General features: G+C 42.6%; 1 protein-coding gene across 2 annotated transcripts; it reads left to right on the top strand.

Moving 5' to 3' along the window:
- Positions 1–1,382: 1,382 nt before the first annotated feature.
- LOC111235383 (EGF-containing fibulin-like extracellular matrix protein 1) lies at positions 1,383–18,946 on the top strand. Of its 2 annotated transcripts, none has more exons than XM_022763831.1 (11): positions 1,383–1,629; positions 2,236–2,339; positions 2,540–2,585; positions 2,777–3,058; positions 13,695–13,817; positions 13,962–14,081; positions 15,050–15,169; positions 15,368–15,487; positions 16,398–16,524; positions 16,624–16,816; positions 17,789–18,946. In XM_022763831.1, exons 2-11 carry the CDS (start codon positions 2,259–2,261, stop codon positions 17,948–17,950), a joined length of 1,374 nt encoding a protein of 457 aa, XP_022619552.1. In that variant the 5' UTR covers positions 1,383–1,629; positions 2,236–2,258; the 3' UTR covers positions 17,951–18,946. The 2 variants fall into 2 exon arrangements, with proteins under 2 accessions (XP_022619552.1, XP_022619553.1); XM_022763832.1 differs by having other exon boundaries at positions 1,383–1,619.
- Positions 18,947–19,396: the final 450 nt, after the last annotated feature.

A 19,396-nucleotide genomic window follows, 5' to 3' on the forward strand; every position in this document is an offset into this window, starting at 1 on the left:
AACATTCGCTCATCCTCTCTTTGATTAGTCTTGGATAAAATCTTCTATTAATCTCTAAAAACGGTTTCAAAATGTCTTTGATTCATCAAGTGCTTTATCTAAATGTTTCTGCCTTTATTGTTCATCTGTTGAATAGCTTGCCAAGTAAAATAAACTTTTAGTGAAGAGTCACGCCTTTTGCACACTTATTTTGTGGGTAACCCATGTTTGTACGGTTATTTACTTGCATATTCTATAGTTTATTCCTATGCCATATTTTGTATTGATTCATTAAGTCATCATGTGAACAGACATGAATATCACTACAGTGCAGGACCAGAACTCGGCCCTTAAATTCCCAGTTGTAATGTGTTTAACCTGGTAAACTCATTCTGATTACACAGAATTAAATACTGACATTTAAGATTAAACACTGAATTTGAATCTTGGAAGAGAAGGTTCTACTTTTTGCCAAGAAAAGTTTGAGTTTGACTCTGCACCTACAGGATATAGCACCATGCAGAATCTATCTGCAATCCTCTGTCATCCACACCCTGTGAGGAAAGGTCAGCAATAAAGGAGGTGGTGCCAAGTCCATGTCTATCCACTCATATCAGCAAGCTGTTGGCACATGTACATGAGTACACACACACAAACACAATCACTTGCTGTCTCTTCACCCATGGGAAATCCAGGAAGCCATGCCAATTCCAGCAGATGTTCCTGAAGCGCAGGCATCTTGTAAACACCATGAAATGTATTAGAAGCTAATGTAGTGGTTGCTGACGGAGGTCTTCGACACGAGTTGATTTTACCACCTGCTGCACACACATAATGTACATGTACATATATTATATAGACAGGCACCGGAATCTATCACAGCTTGATGGGGTCAACATGTTACAACCCCAAAAAGTGTAGAGGCATATTGATGAATAGAAATGGAAATAAAAGAATTAAAAGAGGGTATAAAGCCAATAGAAAACTATTGAAATCCTACGAAAATAAGGACAATATCACTCCAAACTCCTTACACTTTGCTACAATAAGGACACATTTTATTAGAGCATAACTCAATAATCTATTATTTGTTATTAAATCAATAAATTCATGGTTAAAGTTTTACAGAACGTGAGACCAAAGTAAAGATACAGTTAACTCTTTACTTTGGCTTTTTAGGCTGATGAAAGTCTTTTTCCCATGAATAAAATGCAGCAGTAGAATCAGTTTAAATTCTCTATGATATTCTGATAAGATTTTTTTTCTTAATGATGATATCTTTTTTCAATCATCAGTCTATAGAGGGAGCCACTGTAGTCTGCTGGTCGCTCACTGAACCCCAGTGAGAGACAAACCCGGAGCTCAACCTGCCCGGTACACCGCCCCCAGCATGTCATAGAGTACGAACCGCATGTTCATCACAAGTGCTGCTTGCACTCCGGCAACCATCTAACATCCACTGCACCGTCTGCAGGATTTAAAAAAAAAAAAAGAAAAAAAAAAGGGCAGCTTGCTTCGCGCGCACAAACATACACAGACACACACACACACACACACACACTCGGATCTGCAAGGGAACATATACCGGTGGGGGACCTTTTTCTTCTTCAGCAGGCGCCAGGGGAGCTGGAGATCCGCAGGTAATTGCAGGTACGTCGCAAGGGCAGCACAGGATGGCAAAGCTACTCCACACAGCGCTGTGATCAGATAACAGTGAAAACAATATTCAGAAGAGCTTGAAACAAGTGAGGACGAAAAGAAAAAAAAAATGCAGTAGCACTTGTCTCTGATATCGTTCGACTGTTTCAGGGAATTGTCCGGTAACAAGTGTCAAACGAGGCTGGGATGAGCGGAACTGAATCACATTATATTTGATTGGACAGCTTGTTAGGTTAGACATGTGTTGTGCAAATACAGACTTTTAATCAACACGAGCTCTGCATGGCTGATTAACTCGTTCATTTTCCCTGACACTGACTGACACTCGAGGACGTGTTTACGCACGATCTTTTACGCGTAATACGCACTAAATCCTTTTGGAGAAAAACAGCAGAAAAACACTTGAGTGAAGTCGCAGATTTAGCTGGGGCGGTGCCAACATAAACATCACGCCAGCAGCGGGAGACGTTGGGACTCGTTAAGCAATGCCATCAGTGATGTAATAACTGGTATTAAAACTTGTAGGCTTGTCAAGCAAAAAAAAAAAAAAAGATCTTGCACGCTCTATCCAGTTAGTTCCTCTGCATCTCGTTACAGTGTTCCTCCGACGTTTGGCCGACATGCTGGGGATCTGCGTGTGTCTGTGTGTGGTTTTCACGCATGTCCTCTCTCAGGAGGCTGAGGAGCCCGTCTCCTACACAGTAAGTCAGCGATTTCTACCTGATGGTGTTTTTGTTTTGTTTTGTTTTTTTGTCTGTGTGCGTTTAACACATATTCGTCGTGTTTGAGATGCCGTATACTTTCATTTGCTGAGGGTTCATGTTTTTCCTCATAATATGATGTTAAACACAGAGGGCAGTAAAATGTGTATCATTTCATGGTCATTATCTGTCCTTCTCAGTGCACAGAAGGCTACGAGTATGACAGAGTCAGAGAGCAGTGTAGAGGTGAGAAATGACAAATTGACTTAAATGTTAAGCATGGATTACTACCCCTTTGTGCAGCTTTTCATGCTTAATGAGTATAATTCTGCCATTCATTTTCATCTATTTTCACCTAAGCTTAATGTTATTTGTTTAAATGATACAGGAGCACAGAAAATGCCACATCTAATGCCTTTCTTTCCTCCCTGCGTCAGACATTGACGAGTGTGCTCTGCTAGCTGATGCCTGCAAAGGAGGGATGCAGTGTATCAACCACTTTGGTGGATACCTCTGCCTCCCCAAGAGTGCCGTCATCTATATTAGTAAGGAGGGCGAGCAGGTGCCGCTGCCGGAACCCGTGCCTCACGTCCCTCCTGTCCTGCCAAGCCAGCCTCAGCCCCCACCTGTGTTTTCTGGCGGCCCCAGAGGCCCTCTGCCCAGCTGGACCGTCCGCTGTTCACCCGGATTCACTGCAGATGAGCAGAACGTCTGCAGAGGTGAGATCAGCTGCCTGGGCTTAAAGCTGTGAGATGATATGAAGTACCATCAAAGTACCTTGAAAAACTAGCCTTTCATTTCTCTTACTGCTTCACGCCAACACAGACAGTTCCTCTTATCTCAGCAAGTGGTGCCGACAAGCTCCTCAGGAGAGAAATCGGACTCTGTCAGCAGGAGCAGAGGTGGGACCACAAAATATGATCTACAAGTGCATGGATGGCAGCCACACTCTCTTCATTAAAAGATATATTTCAAAAATCTTCCACAATACTAAAGATTAGACTTTTGGCCTTCACGAAACAGATTACACCCTAAACATGTGGTTGCAGATTGGAGTTCCACTGCACTGATTCTGCAGTGCACTGTATACTGGCACAATTCAGTGCTGATAGTGAGAAGTGTTTTTAAACTCCTGAATATCAGTAGTGTGCTTTTGTTGCACTTGGTGCTGCTGCCTGGAGGAATGTGTCTGAATGTGCAGAACTACGTAGGTATTTGATAATTACTCGCTAATGACTTTAGAGCCTCAATAAGCAGCGCTCCAGAGGTGAACTGTTCATCCATCTGTCTGACAGTCATCAACAGCTAAACCATGCATAACTGCCAGATGTGTTGCAAGCTTCTCGCTTTTTCTCTCTGTGATGTCATGTTCTCTAAACTCTTTGGTAGCTCGCAGCGTGATGTTTTTGGCCGGAGATCATCTTCTGAAAATATAAGAAAAAAAAAAAAAAAAAAAAGTTCTTGTTTTGGGTTTTCAGGTCCTCTGCCTCGGGGGCAAATGAAGAAGATTTTTATAACATTGTGTCAAGCTCCGTGCTCACAAATAGCCTTTAGACCTACAGTAAATATTCCCTGGGCCTTGACAAGCTTGTGATTTTGGTAGCTGCGCAGCACTATGTGGGTGTGATCCTGTGTTTGAGCGAGACTCTTTGATCCTCTCAAATGGGGAGTGGTTTAAAGATTCATTCTTTGTCTCACTAACACACACACACACACACACACACATACAATGGTGGCCAGATGTTCATAGCTGCACCTGAGGGACAGACATCACTCGCTCGTAACCTCTTATTTATTTTAGCTAGTGTGTGAGAGATCAGGGAAGGTAGATGTGGAGATTTAGAATTAGCTCTATAAATGTAATGTGAGGCAAAGTGCATTACCATACAGTACATGTGTTCAGTGGTTAGGGGGCATGTGGTGAGGCTTGCGGTCGCAGAGCTCCGGTGAAAGTAACAAATTTGATTTTACACCTGGGGCGAAGATATGTGTGATGTGTTTTATGTGTTTCTCTGAATTGGAACCCAATTAGGTTTTATTAGAGTGTAAAACATGGCAGCATATCAGCTAAAGTAACCACATAAGCGAGCTGGCGTGGGTATAATACTTAGTCATTCACTGGTGTGCTGTTCCAGTGCATGGGCTAAACAAAGATAGGCTGTTGCTGTCAGTGCTGTTGCTTTGAAAGGACTGGAGCTTTAACTGGAGGGCATCTCGTGCCGTAACATGGGTGTATATTTCTGTTGGTGGAGTGATATAATCTTTGTTTACATCAGTCTCTGGTTTCTCTGTCATTACCTTTAACTTGCTACAATGTGCCAATTGTTCTTGGACGCAGAATTGTCGTCTCTTTTCTTTTTTTCTTTTTGTTCCACAGTGGCTGTTTTGTACAGCTACGTATCTTGCTAGCGAAGGAATTCCCATTAACTTTCAACGGGGGGAAACCTCAGTGTATCAAATAGCGCTTACATCAGGCTCCTTTTCCTGCTAACTCACCACTCTGTGGAGGAAACCCAGGGTGCAGAGTCAGGTAGGGCAAAGGGGAAGATGAAAGGCTGACACTGACCAAATAACCGCAGAAGTGCCGGAGCACTGACCAAGCCAGGTTGTACCAACGTCATGGGTTGTTCTGCTGCTGAGCCACTTTGGTGATTTACTGCTGAGTGTGTGGCAGTAATAGTAGAGAGATCAGCTCAATGCTCGGCAAAAAACGAAGCCAATTTTCCAAAGCACAACTTAAATTGTTGAAAAAACGTTTCTAAAACAAAATAGCTTCTCTTAAGTGCACTATTCTTTATGCTGATTAAAAGTGAAACAAACCACAAATTACATAATACACATCACTCTGGTATTTTTCCTTTTAAATGTAGCTTTAATATTCGTTCCCATGTGCATAACTATGGCAAATGGGTAATAAAGCCTTTGGCCCCGAGTGTGAACCCGAGCCTAAGTGTGTGTTGTTGTAGTGACACATAGGGGAAGCTGGCTCCTTACTCGAGCCCGGCCACACAGAGAAACTATGAACCTTTACTGTAAGTGTGACAGCTTAATGATGCCCCTGCATTTCCATGACCCCCCCACCCCCCCACCGACCCACCCTCCAAACATACACACACATACTTACTGTGTAAAGCGCCAGGAGATGCCTACAAGTGGCTTGTTGTACTCATGTGTACGCGTATTCTCTCACTCTTATTTTCATCAGAGGTGAGATCACTTCCTCTGAGAAATGAAGGTTGTTCATCAAAAGTAGTCGAATCATTCATTAAATCTGATGAAAAGTGGAGAGCAGTTGTTTTATGATTCTCATTTTGCAGTTGAACACTGTTTGAGAGCACAGAAATACTAACTTAACTGTGCTTTCAGTGGCTTCAGGCATGTAACATTGGTCAAAGAGAATGATAAATATCATGTTTTACACTGTGGGTTCGGTCGTTCTCCTCACAAGTCTTGAGTTTACATACTTTAGCTTCTGCCTATTTATTTTTCATCTCTAAATTAGACACTCATGCGCTGCAGTATGGGACATGAAAGGACATGCCACTCCTGTTTACCTGTCTGGTTTCCTGAGGTCATGTAGGCCACATTACCACCTACGTGCCTGACTAATTTCAGCTACGTCTGGATGCTCTTCACCTGCAGTTGCTGGAAATCTTTCCTAAGTATGTTCTATTAAGGCCGTTAAGCCCTCTGTGACAGAGAACTTGTGTACTTTTCCGAACAAGGCCGAGTGAATGCAATAACATTTTTCCATGCAGATGCAATGCACTTGGGAGGAATATCTCTGGAATGTCAGTGGTGGTTGTTTTTTCCGTTTGTTCCCATCTTTTGTGATGGTAGGAATTACTCACCACCTTGACAGATAAGCATCGGATCGATCTGCGAGGAGCAGGAATGCAGAGAGCAGAACGAGCACAGAGAGAGAGAGAGAGAGAGAGAGAGGGAGAGAGCCCGGCGGTTGCAAAGCACAACATGACGCTGCCAGCGGGCTTCATGATTTGACCTTTACAGTTTAAACTTTACAGCTCCACTTGTTGTTGTCTCATCCTGACATTTGCATTTGAAGAAACAAGCCCCAGAGACCAGTCTTTGGTGTTCCACAGTCAATCTAAAAAGAGGATACACAGAAAGCGACAACAGTTTTTTCAGGAAATTCCTTCAGATGTTATCCTGCTCATGTTTGTTTCTCCTAAACATCCATCAGAGATAAGCAACACAGATTTAGAAATCTGCGCCGAAGACTTCAACGCTGAGGTGAACACGATACAGAATATACAGGATGTTAAATTAAAACATTCTGCAGTGATTTTGTTGCTCGAGGGAGAGGAAGTAGGATCAAACAGAAAGCCTCTGCCTAATGAAAACTGACCCACTTTATTTAGGGCGACTTAAACAAGACACCTGAGGCACACCTTTGTGCCTGCTGAAACCTCCTATTACCAGCTAAGCTCTTTTCTCCCACCTGTTCTCAGACTGACGTGTCTTATATGCGACCGTCCTGGTGCCTTGTGATTTTACTGTCCAGCTCATTGCACCTGTTACACTGCAGCCTCAGCTGTAACAACCACTGTTTCATCTTTGAGCCTGTGAAGTGTACATGTCGTCCAGGGAAGGCAGCGTTGGTCAGTGTGGCAGCTCACCACTTTGGTCCAGACTGAGATATTTCAACAACAGTTTGTTGTTGAAATAAAGTATTTGGATGGATTGCCATGAAATTTTTTGATATTCAGAAGGGATTTGAACAACTTTGGCGATTCTCCAACATTTCATATGAAGTTCTTTCAAAAAATGTTCTCACATTTTTGTTTTGCTGCAGAACTATGGATATTTCCAACAGGTTAATTAATACTTTGTATTTAGTGTTTATTGTTTAATTAGTTAGATCCAGCCGCATGCGAACATGCTAAACTTGAGAAGTTGAATGTTAGCATGCTGACATTAGCATTTAGTTCAATGCATCACTGTGCCTACTGTAAGTACAGCCCTGCTGTAGACTTTTGTTATTATACAGCTTCTTGTTTTCTTCTTTCTAAACTTACTATATTTAACTTATTAAAACCGGGTTCCCATTACAGATGTTGTCCACCAGAGAGCACTGACAAGTTTATTTTTTAACTGTAAAATATCAGTATCTTGGTCAAAATGTTTTAAATAACCAAATTTAGTGATTCCTTGTCAAACACTTTTGGTTATGTTTTGTGTGTATATTAAAAAAAAAAGTAATATCGACCAATACACCATTACATTTATCAGCTTCTGCCTCAGACATCCTGTATTGGTCATGTTTCAGTCAGTAACTAGTGAATCAACATTGCTGAGATTTCTGGCTTTCAAAACTCACTTTCCATTTGTAAACTGTGCCAGAACCCTGTAGATGTCGCAACTCCTCAGTTACTGATAAAAGAAAAAAAAAAACAAGAATCAAATTCTTTAATTCTTTAATTACTGGATGTATTTTGACATCTGCATCTCTATGGCAACATGCCTTCAATCTCTTGATTTTAGTAACCAAGAAATCAAGAGTAAAACAACTACAATTGAAACAACTTTAGCAATAACAGCTTGTAAGAAAACCAACACATTACATGAGAAATCTTAAAATCATTTAGAGAGAGTGACTTCTAGCACTCCTGCCCCTCTTTTGGCCTGTGCAGTCTTGCTGTACAGTATGCTGTTATTGCTTGTGGTTTGCTGGCTGGCTCCTCTCCGCCATCGTCGATGTGATGGCAGAGAGAAGCAAGAGGGAAGCAGCTTTGTCGTGCCTCCTCTGTGAAAGTGCTTAATGTTGTTGTTAGTATTCTCCCAGAGGTCGGTGCCTGTCCAACGACCAGCTGCTTCCTCCTCTGATGTGCTTACACGTGTTGATCTTTCCGTTTACCTCATGATGGAAAGGGACACAGGGCTGCTATAAATCACTATTGCGCTCAGCTGGGTGACACACATGCGAGCGCAGAATTCGTGTTTCTCACCCTCTTTCTCTTTCTCCTGATTCTTGTTATGGCAGTGATATTTTGAGCATATTTTCAGCGTCCGTGTTTACAGGCTTCATTCCTTCCATGCCACAAATTTTCTATGAAGGCTGTAAATGTCTACAGCCTGACTATCAACAGGTCGGATGGGCAGAGTGATTGATCTTCTTCACGTTGAATAGCAGGAGAGTTGCTCCGCACTTCTTTTTTTTGTAGACTTTTTCAGAGTAACAGGAAGGATTATTATCTGTCGGGAATGTAGCTGGCACACTGGACGGATTTTCAAGAACGTCAAGACTCTGCCCGACCTTTAGAAGAGTGTGGAACAAACTCACAAATCAGTTAGTAAGTGTCAACATGACTAAAACTCCTGTTCCTCCTGAACAATGAGAGCGATGAGAGGGGAATCTTGGGAGTGGTGCGAATAGCCGGCACATGGAAATATTTCATGTCCTAATACGGATGGAAATACACTGAATATAAAGTTTGAGTGTCTTGAATTCTTTGATTTCTTATCTGCTTTGTGTTTGGACTTGCATTGAAAGGGAAACACTACCGCTCCCATTTGACCTGAGGTCGTGTTCAAGCCAATGATAGCTGCATTTCACATTTCAGTATTATACACAAATGAAACAACATGCAGTGCAGTGTTTGCCAGGAGGGGTGATATTAAGGTGATGAGGTTAAGCAAAAACCAAACGCTCGGGGGCTGGTGTATGACACGCTGATAAATTTGACGCTGTGAAATTTTATGGGCTATTAACATTGCACATCTTGCCCCCTGCTTTCCCAAAGATTGAATTATCCAATAATCAGAGGGAAACAGAGATGCTGTCCAACAGCAGGATGGCTCCAACTGTTCTTTGGAACAGCTCCTGCTTTCCATTGCAGCGGTTCAGTGAAAACAAGACTAAATGCTCTCAAGTGATAATTACAACAGGCCCTATCATGTCAGTATAAATCTGGAGCAAATAACACATTGTTCTGAATTCAAGCCAAACAATTTTTCGTCCCCGTTTTGGACAAACATGTTTTTTTTTTTTTTTCATTCATATGCACGCACCAACACACATAATGCACGCATATCAAACATGCATCTCTTCACAGTGTATCACCCCATTCGATAAAAGGTTGATATAAGCTCTGCAAAAAAGGCCATTTAATGTTCGAGCACCTCAAACAGGACCTCTGATGCACGCACACACATCCCACTCATCCAAACACACACACTCACATTCTTTGAGCTGCCGCCATCCCCGTTACTCCCCCAGCTCCCGCAAGGCATTTAGTATTAATCTCCCTGAAAAGCAAGGAGTTTTTAACTCTGACATCACATATGCACACACGGTTGTAAATCTAACTTCAAATCTTAAAGAGCCCTTTTTTTTTTTTTTTTTTTTTTTTTTGTTTAAAAAATAAAAGCCCCCACCCTTTCTCCTCACTCTTCCCGCCCACATCTTCCACTCTTCTGCTGGACAGCCTTATCCTTCCCTGTGACGTTACAGCAGGCTTGCTCTTAGCGGAAACTTGTAAGTTGTGTTAAATAAATATTGGGGGAAAAAAAAAAAATTGACCTTAGGGAACAGTCACTTTCCTCACATGCAACACATCATCACGTTTGATGGCGTGTTGCAGTTAAAATCTGTTTTCCTGTGTAAACTGTATGAACTGTACTGCATGTGAACTAAGAACCAGCTAGTGTGTGATGCCCTCCCAACACGCACACGCTCACACACGCACATTTGTACACACGCACACACTTTTGTGTAACTTTGCATTGGCAGCCTCTTAAAGGTTTAGCGACAAAGTAACAGTTACCACAAGATATTCCCGTGAATGAACCTTTGGATTGCATTCAGCACATATGCTTTTATTTAGAGCTCTCCGAGCGCTCTTGAAGGGAGTGAGGATGACTCGGGCTTTTCTGTACACATAAACTTCTTGGGAAGCGTCACTGCATAGAAACAATTTACAGTCGTGTGCAGTTGCTTCTTTCTCTAACAGTTAGTGGTTTCTACACCTTATGTAGGAGAATGTTCGAACGTGATCCAGCCGCAGATGTCTGCCCTGCACCTTGTGTAATGATTCACGCAGTCTCCCAGGTAGTCAGGACCACTCTGCCCAACTGTGGCATAAATGTTATCGAACTCATGCGAGGTAATTCAAACTCATTCAGGGTCCACCTGATTTCATTCTGGTTGGCAACAATGGCCTAAAAAGAGGGCAAATGCCGCTATAAGGAGCTGATCCGTAGCCCAAGTCTTGAAACCATGTGTGGACTGCCTTTGGCTCTGATTTTTGTCCTGAATTTATTCTGAACAAAGTCAAGTGTGCCAGCTGCAATCTGTCAGATTCTGCTGCCTGTCTGAGCTGGCACTAATCCTGTCCAAGAACATAAAAGCTTAAATCAATGGATTGTCCACTGTGACCTTCCTGTCTCCATCAGGAAGATCTGTTATAACTGTGGTGATCTCCAGACGTTTTATTGCCACTGTCAGGTAAAAATGTGAGTGTGTCCACTATTTTGATTTATGATCAAATAACTGCAAACATATGACATTCCCATCAGCTTGTGTGCAGTGCTAATTAGCAAATGTTAACATGCTAACATGCTAAACTAAGGTGGTAAACAATGTAAACATTCGCAAAGGCGTCAAATTTAGATTTCTGTCACGAAAAAACCTTAACGCTTCACTGGCGTCATAGTTGTGTTGTCTGTTTCTTGGCACTGTGACAGCATCAACAGACAGGACTTTCTTTTATCAGGAGTCTCAGACTTATGTTGTCTGAATCCACTGCCAGAAGGCAGGGCATTTCCAGTCTCAATGAATCACCAAATACCTCCAGGAAGTAGGTGTGGCTGTAATTCACAGGGGCTTCATCCCGACTTCTTACTGTTACTGTCTACTGTCTAACTATTTGTTGAGACATCCATTCAGATATTTTAATACAGGATTTCACATGCAAGATTTGTACTGTCAACCAGACGGATGCAACCTGGTAAACCTACTCAGATCTCTTTTTAGATGCACTTGCTTATCTGTGTTCGTACATGCCACATGGGGAAATGTATTGTTCACATCCAGGTTAGGTAGATCTCTTGACCGAAGAGGCTGGATCCGGATGCTGCCGGTCCACCACCACCAGTGTCAGAAACTCTCTAATGCACCGGGGCTTCTTTTTTTTTAAAGGCAATGTTGTGAAGCTTTCGGGCTGTTGCAAGTAGGTCAGTACCCCACAATGTGATACTGATGCAATCCAAGCATTTGGTTTCTCACTGACACTTGGTGCTGGTTGCGGATGCACTTTCCCACATAACTCTCAAGCCACATCAGAGCAATGATTCTCTGGGACAACGCTGCTTTTATCTTTGTCCTTTACAAAGAGGGTCAGTGAGCAACAAGCCTTGTCTCAGCATTCCTCCCTTTATGTAATTCGCACCTGTTGTCTCTCAGGTGCACCTTTAGATAAGCCCTGGTTTTGTCCCTAATGTACTAAGCTCGTCTTATCACTGTGCCCCCGTAGAGTTGAGAACACTGTGGCCCTCTTCCCTTTCCTTTCTTTAAGGTTTGAAGACAACTCACCGTCCAACTTTAGTTTCATGGGCTCTTCCACAGCAAATCAAGCCAATTTCTCACTGGCACTAGTCCCACTGGATGGTGGAAGCTGTGGGATTGACACATAGGGCATCATCACATTAATTATTTCCAAGGGAATATCAGTTAAAGATATCTGCAGCTATCTTGCAGCAGCAAGTTGTGCTTTCTTGTACTCATTTTAATATTTTGATTTATCAGTGTTACATATTTGATCTTGGTGTGTTTTAATAGGGGCTACACAGTTATGTTACTCTTTATCTCAGGTGCATTGAATTTAAATCCTGCAGGAGGGATAATACCAGCATGTGTGTGTCAAGTCAGCACAGTCAGCAGAGGACAGACTGCAGCTTTATGTTTTCCAGTCTCCTTCCAGTCAGGTTCTTCTGATTATTGTTAGGCTGCACACGTGTCAAATCACAATGCAGTAGTAGTAACCCCTCCTTTCCTCTGTGTGTGTGTGTGTGTGTGTGTGTGTGTGTGTGTGTGTGTGTGTGTGTGTGTGTGTGTGTGTGTTTGTGTTTGTGTTTGTGTGTTTGTGCGTGTGGTATTGAGGATGACTGCCTGTCATGCTGTTAAACTGATGCCCACTGGCTGTCTGCATATGATGGGTTGTGTCAGACCACCCACGAGGACTGCTGGTGGGCCCACAGGGATGAGAGTATACAGTATGGGCGGTTTTGTAGGTTGTGTGTGTGTGTGTGTGTGTGTTTGTGTGTGTGTGTGTGTGTGTGTGTGTGTGTGTGTGTGTGTTTGAGTGTGTGAGTGAGGGGGTGGAGGGTGGGGGGCATAGAAGTTCAGAAAAAAAATGAAGTGAGGGGGTTATAGTGAGAAAAGCCGTTTTTAAAAAGCTGTGGTTCCAAATAAACCAAAATTGAGAACCTGTTTGTAGGAGAATCTTTCCACTGATGTGTCATGTATTTAAGCCCAAACTGGGGAAAAAAGGGGAAAATTTTTTTTTTTTGAGGTTTAACCAGTTATTTAAACATTGCCAGAAACTCTTACACTGCTGATTGTATGTACGGAACAATTTATCTCAAACATTCTGGTCCTAACTTTAAAATCTGAGAAGTTAATCATGTTTTATGAATTCATGTTTATCATAAAATCACCGTCAGTGATAACTCTGCAGGTTTACAGTATAGAGGTTTTAAAAATGGTTTGAACTAATTTGGGAAACGTAGCATCTTTCTGGCAGGAGCTTTGTGTTTTTAAGCTTCTTATACTAACATCAAACTACTCCTTATCGTGTTATATAACTTACTAATGATGGGTGAGAGATGGAAAAGTGAATGCGTTTGGATCTGTGTGCTTTGTGGCCTGATGGATGTCTGTTGAGAGAGAGCGAGGTGTTATGGTCGAAAGCACATGACTTATCAGTTGAGCTCTTTCTCCCTCTTTTTTGTACACACACGCACGCACGCACACCCACACACACGCACACACACACACACACACACACAAACACAAACTTCCCCCTTCAAAAAGCTGTCCTGTTAGTAGAAGATATGATCTGTGTTTTTCCCTTCACCCGGAGCTGCTGAATAAAAGCCTTCTTTATTTAATCGCCTGCTCTCTGTGTGAACATGTGCGCGTATGCCCACGTGTGTGATGTGATGGTCTCAGTGATCACAGATTTTTCTGTCGGTGGTAAACAGTTCACACATCACAGATCACAGAGTGCATACAGTCCGGACATGTTGCTTTGCTTTGTCTGCCATATGTTCCTTCATACAGCAGGCATTAAGTTCGTGTAGCTTCATCTGAGCATCTTTGTGTGTTTATTGCAGACATAGATGAATGTGCGACGGGTAGACACACTTGCGGCCCTGAACAGACATGCTACAACACCAGAGGCTCCTACACCTGCCAGTGTCCTCCGGGCTACCAGAGGAGCGGAGACCACTGTGTAGGTGAGTCATTATCATTCGCAGATGCAAAACACACTCTCTCTGAAAATGAGCTGCTTTAAAGAATTTGCCGTTTGCGATGTGTCTTGCTGCCCATATCTCCATGACTCCCCCTATACATACGTATGTGTTTGTGTTTTCCGGCAGACAGGGACGAGTGTGCCCTGACCCACTACTGCATGCACAGATGTGTGAACACCCAGGGCTCGTACTACTGCGAGTGCAACGCAGGTCACAAGTTGGCCAGCAACAACCACAGCTGTGTTGGTAAGTCGCCGAAAGCCATGTGTACTCATGTGTGAGTGTGTGTTTGTGTGTTCAGCATCGAATTATAAAAACATTTTTGCTTTAGTGCTTTGTTATTCGGAGGCAGGCTATCAGACATTTCGTGTTGGAGCAGATATCCACCAAATCTACCCAGTTGCCAGGCTGACTTTTTAAATATTTTTGCATACCTGTTGCAACATGCATGCTCAATGCAAAATGCAAGTGTGTATAATAATGATAATTACCTTTATTTATATTTCACTTTCTAAAAACTGTGTTTACAGAGTACTTTACTGGAAATACAAGTAGAGCAAAACCACACACCAGGCCAACAGAGAATTAAATGTATACAGCACATGATGAAACATTATAAGTAAACAAAAGAGCATTAACAAGTGCAGTTCATAAAAATGCATGAAATAAAAGTGACTTATTAAATACAGTTATAATCAGGTAGATGAAAAGGAGAGAGGTGTTAATACGTGGCTCAGGTTTAGCTTAGCAAAGTCTGGTGTTAACACTCAGTGTGTTTCTCTCATCCCCCAGTTTTCTCAGGATGCAGATATTTTGAGGTCAGGAATGGCTTTAACAAAACAAATGGTGCACAAGCTGTTGCTTTGAATGCCTGGAGGTGCAGAGCTATCATGCGATTGACCATGCAACCTGAACCCACACAGCAAATCTCCCGCTGAAGTCAAAGGAAGTTATTGAAAAGGTTGTGCTGCGATAGAGAGCTGCTTTATCTCTGAAACATATTTAGAAATCTATCAAAACCCATGACTGGTTCCCAGCTATGCTGAAACATGTGTATGTGGTTTGTGCTGAATGTGCGCATATTGTGTGTGTGTGTGTGTGTCCTTCTGCTTCCTATTGACCTGCAGTGTGGTACAGCTTCCCTAAGGGAAATAAATAAGCCAGTCATGATCCTCATTATATCCGTATATGTAAAACAACTGCTTTTGTTCCAGATGTGAATGAGTGTGATGTGCAGAGTCCCTGTCAGCACCACTGCTATAACCTGATTGGCTCCTTCCTCTGCCAGTGTGACCAGGGCTACGAGCTGGCACAAGACATGGTCTCCTGCCAAGGTGAACACACACACACACACACACACACACACACACACACACATAAATGTGTACATAAAGATGCATATTTTTAAACGCCTATCACATTCCCATTTTCAACGTGCACTGCCCTGTATTCATTCTCTATGTGTGTGTGTGTGTGTGTGTGTGCGTGCGTGCGTGCGTGTGGGTGGGTGCTCTTGCATATTTTCTGTACAGATATTGATGAATGCAGTTTCTCCAGCTACATGTGTCAGTACCAGTGTATTAACAGCCCAGGAAGTTACTCCTGTGAGTGTCCAGAGGGATATCAGCTCCAGGGAAACAGGTTGTGTCAAGGTACTGCAGTCCTCTTTTTTTCCTCCCCCTTTTCCTTCTATCAATCTTTACTTTTTTAATGTCTTCTAAGTTTATTTATTTATCTATCTTACCCTCCTCTCTGTTTTCACACACAACAAAGTTCCCAAGCGAGTCCTCTTCTCTCCCTCCCTTCCTGCTCTCCCTGAACTCTTTGAAGATAATTGTTAAAGGAAACTTGATCATTCCTGCTATCGTCCACTATTCTACCTCTCAAGCAGGAATGAAACCCACTCTCAACCAGTACTGTCATGGAAAGAATGCAGAGGTTAGGCAACACAAACACAGCAACGCTGTGTTGCCCTGCTAAGCCACCTCTGTGAATTTATATGCATGATGTTGGTTTCTTGAAGTGGTTTTATTTGAAGCTCCAGCGTTCTCCCAGAGGGTGAGCTGTTATTTTTTCCTCTCCCCCTCGGTCAGGTGCAGGCTTAATAGGGGTAGCTATGAATCCGGCCTGTTGTGTCAGGGGGACCTTTTGGTGATGAATCCGGGTTGCTGTGCCAGAAATAGCCCTGTGGTTTGGGGCATGTTTGATGGGGCTATTTTCATGGTGCTGCAGGGAAAGAGCTGCAGTTTGGCCTGTGTGGGGTTGCATCAGGGGCTTCCCTCTTGTGTTTCCTTGCATCTTCCAAGCTGCTGGAAGTGCAGCTACAACCCTAAAATACCATTCCCAAATTGTACATGTTCTGAACTTTCAGTGTTTTCACAGCTCAGTTTCATGAAGCGTGTAGAGTTTGTGTGTGTTTTGGAAGTGGAGGACACTAGCATTGTCATCCAGCTATTTTTGACTATTCAATACTTTTCTCTCTCTCTCTCTCTCTCTCTCTCTCTCTCTCTCTCTCTCTCTCTCTCTTTCTCTCTCTCTCTTTGTCACTCTGCCAATCACCAGACATAAATGAATGTGAGACGGGGACCCATAACTGCCAAGATGATGAAATGTGCTGGAACTATTATGGAGGCTTCCGCTGCTATCCCAGAAACCCCTGCGAGGCGCCTTATGCCAAAACCTCTGAAAAGTCAGTAAACATCATCCAGTTTTTTTTTTTTGTTTTTTTGTTTCACTATCATCAGTTCATTTTACTGAGATCGTGATAATTGTTGTGCGTTGTGTGCAGTCGCTGTATCTGCCGCTCTCAGGCTGAGTGCCAGGGTCTCCCACCATCAATTGTCTACAAATACATGAGCATCCAGGCAGACCGGACTGTGCCAGCGGACATCTTCCAGATTCAGGCAACCAACATCTACGCCAACACACACAACACCTTCAGGATCAAAGCTGGGAATGAGGGAGGAGAATTTTTCCTGCGGGTAAGAGTCAGTGGGAATTTTTGTCTGGCATGAAGAAGCTGCAGGAGGGTGATAATCAGTTAATTAAATGCTAAACTGCTGGTGTCATGATGCTCTCAAAATTTGTAGTATCAAGCTAAATCCATTTAATTACTCACATTTTGACACTGTTATCGCCCTGACTTCACCTTATACAATTACCCTACCTGATATACAGTATATATAACATATGGCACCTGTAACACAGTAGTTACAGTTATACTGTGTTCTCCCCATTTCCTAGATATTATCTAGCACTCTAAGCAAACAAGACTCAGAGTCAATAGCCATGCAAGCACATAGGCAGTGAGCCAAAGGCTAATGTCAAAATGCTAACAAACGCACCATCACAATGCTAACATGTTGTTATTTAGTATAAAGTATAAAGTGTTCAGCATCTTAGTTTAGCTTGTTAGCATGCACATGTACAGCTGAGGTTGATGGGAATGTCAGTTGGTCACAAACCAAACAAATTAAAGGTTTGACCTGTTGATGGCACTGGTTGGGTTCACCAAAGTTACTACAGTTCAACCTGAAGGCAACATGAATGTGTGTACCAATTTAAATGGCAATCTATCCAATAATTGTTGAGCAGTAACTAAAAGCAAAAAAAGTGCGACCAAACTCAGTAGGATTCATCTTCTGGGGATCATATATGTCTGAATGTACAAAAAAATGTCATGACAATCCGTCCGATAGTTGTAGACATATTTTAGTCTGGACCAAAGTGGTGGACCGGCTGCCCAACACACTGACATTGCCATCCATAGAGTTGTGCCACTAGCATGGCTAAAAACAACAGAAACAAATCTGATAATGTAAACTAGGTATGCCAATGTTAAAATTGTGTCAAAAAAGATACATGATAAATCTGTATTCACGTGCTTACACATTAACTGATCAGGGTTTTCTTTTTCTTTTTCTTTTTTTTTTTTTCTTTTTTTTTTTTTGCAGCGTTCCAGCAATGTTAGTGCCATGCTAGTGCTAACCAAGCCTCTGTCAGGCCCTAAGGAGTACATTGTGGACCTGGAGATGATCACTCACCATCTGACCATGAACTACCGCTCCAGCTCACTGCTGCGGCTCACCATCATAGTCGGGCCCTACGCTTTCTGAGCACTGCAATTCCCAGCAGCCCACATACTGGTTCAGCAAACATAGCAGTGTAGCACAGCAGATGCCTTTATCAGCATAAAATACTGTACATTTTCATACAATACATGCATACAACATATAACATATAACATAGGCTGTCCCAGACTCATACAGACGCACAGCAGTTCCAATAGGCTTGCTCAAGACAAAACAGTCCATGCTGTAACCACGTGACCACTGGGCATCTTTTTCTCTCAAGGTGCTGGGAAGCATTGTGATAAAAGGTTCAAGTGTCCTAAAGTATCAGGCACTGTGTTTCAGCAACTGCACTTAAAAACTAAAACACTTTTCATCTTTAAGTTGAAACATTTTGGACTTTAAGTGCCTGAAGTGGACATAAGAAAGATGCTGTATGCAGCATTTTCACCTGCAGTGGTTGTTTGCTACTTCCACACTAAAAACAATTGGGAACAGAGCAGTGGCACATAGGAAAAGAGGCCTAGTGGACACACATCTTCTCTCTACTGTGATCAATCTTTGATGCGACTGTACTTACATTTATCACTTTGTCCAAATAAGAACCGCTTGCAATAACCAGTTTGTGCATCAGTGAAGCACTCTGTTGTAAGAAAGAGGAAAAATCATATTTTCTATATTAATGTACATGACAAATATCCAGTATGAGCATCTTTTGATATTTAAAAAGTAATTTGTAAATCACAGCTTTTGTTGATACATGTTGTAGGGGTTAGTACTGCTGCGCCACGCTATTCGTGCAAGTTTCTGTATAATTTTACTCATGAGTAATAATTTCCAGAGAAGTGCAGAACAGTTCAGAAGTCTAAAGGGAGGGAATTTGCCTGTGAGTTGAGAGAGTGCTAAACTTTGTATGACAACAGGCTTCATGCTCGTAGACTGTACTCACAGAAGTTAAGTCGTGTACATACCTAGGTAACAAATCTGTGTGTGTGTGTGTGTGTGTGTGTGTGTGTGTGTGTGTGTGTGTGTGTGTGTGTGTGCGTGCGCGCGCCTCTGCCTGGCTTTGTTTTTGTATGCAAGCGATTGAAAGTGTGAAACACAGAGGGAGAGAAAGGGAAAGAGTGAGAAAGAGCTTGTTCTCTGCCCTGGGTTCAGTGGATGTGGTTGAGCTGTTTATGCGTTTCTTTGATGCCATCCTAACAGCCCTCGGTCACAGAGGCAATAACAGAGATTTTTGAACTCGACAAACACGCACAGGAAATGACGGCTTTCATAACACGCCTCGGCCAATTGACCGCTCATTGGTGCCACAGTGATTCTCCAGAGGAACATCTGGGCTTTCTAATGTTGGTCCCAGTCAAGAAGTCACACTGGCACCAGGCTGGCTTGCGTGATAAAGATAATTACAGTGCTTTGCCAAGTAGCTGGTTCATGTGTGAAACAGGGGATTATTAAAGTGTTAATACAATGCCACCACACTTTTGGCAG

The sequence above is a fragment of the Seriola dumerili genome, unplaced genomic scaffold (genome assembly GCF_002260705.1).
Source record: "Seriola dumerili isolate Sdu_G_001 unplaced genomic scaffold, Sdu_1.0 BDQW01000478.1, whole genome shotgun sequence".
In the NCBI taxonomy this organism is placed as follows: Eukaryota; Metazoa; Chordata; class Actinopteri; order Carangiformes; family Carangidae; genus Seriola; species Seriola dumerili.

Coding starts and splice junctions, on each gene's coding strand:
- LOC111235383 (XM_022763831.1), top strand. CDS start 2,259: ATGCTGGGGATCTGCGTGTGTCTGTGTGTGGTTTTCACGCATGTCCTC. Junction 2,586..2,776: donor AGTCAGAGAGCAGTGTAGAG/GTGAGAAATGAC, acceptor TCCCTGCGTCAG/ACATTGACGAGTGTGCTCTG. Junction 15,488..16,397: donor GGGAAACAGGTTGTGTCAAG/GTACTGCAGTCC, acceptor GCCAATCACCAG/ACATAAATGAATGTGAGACG.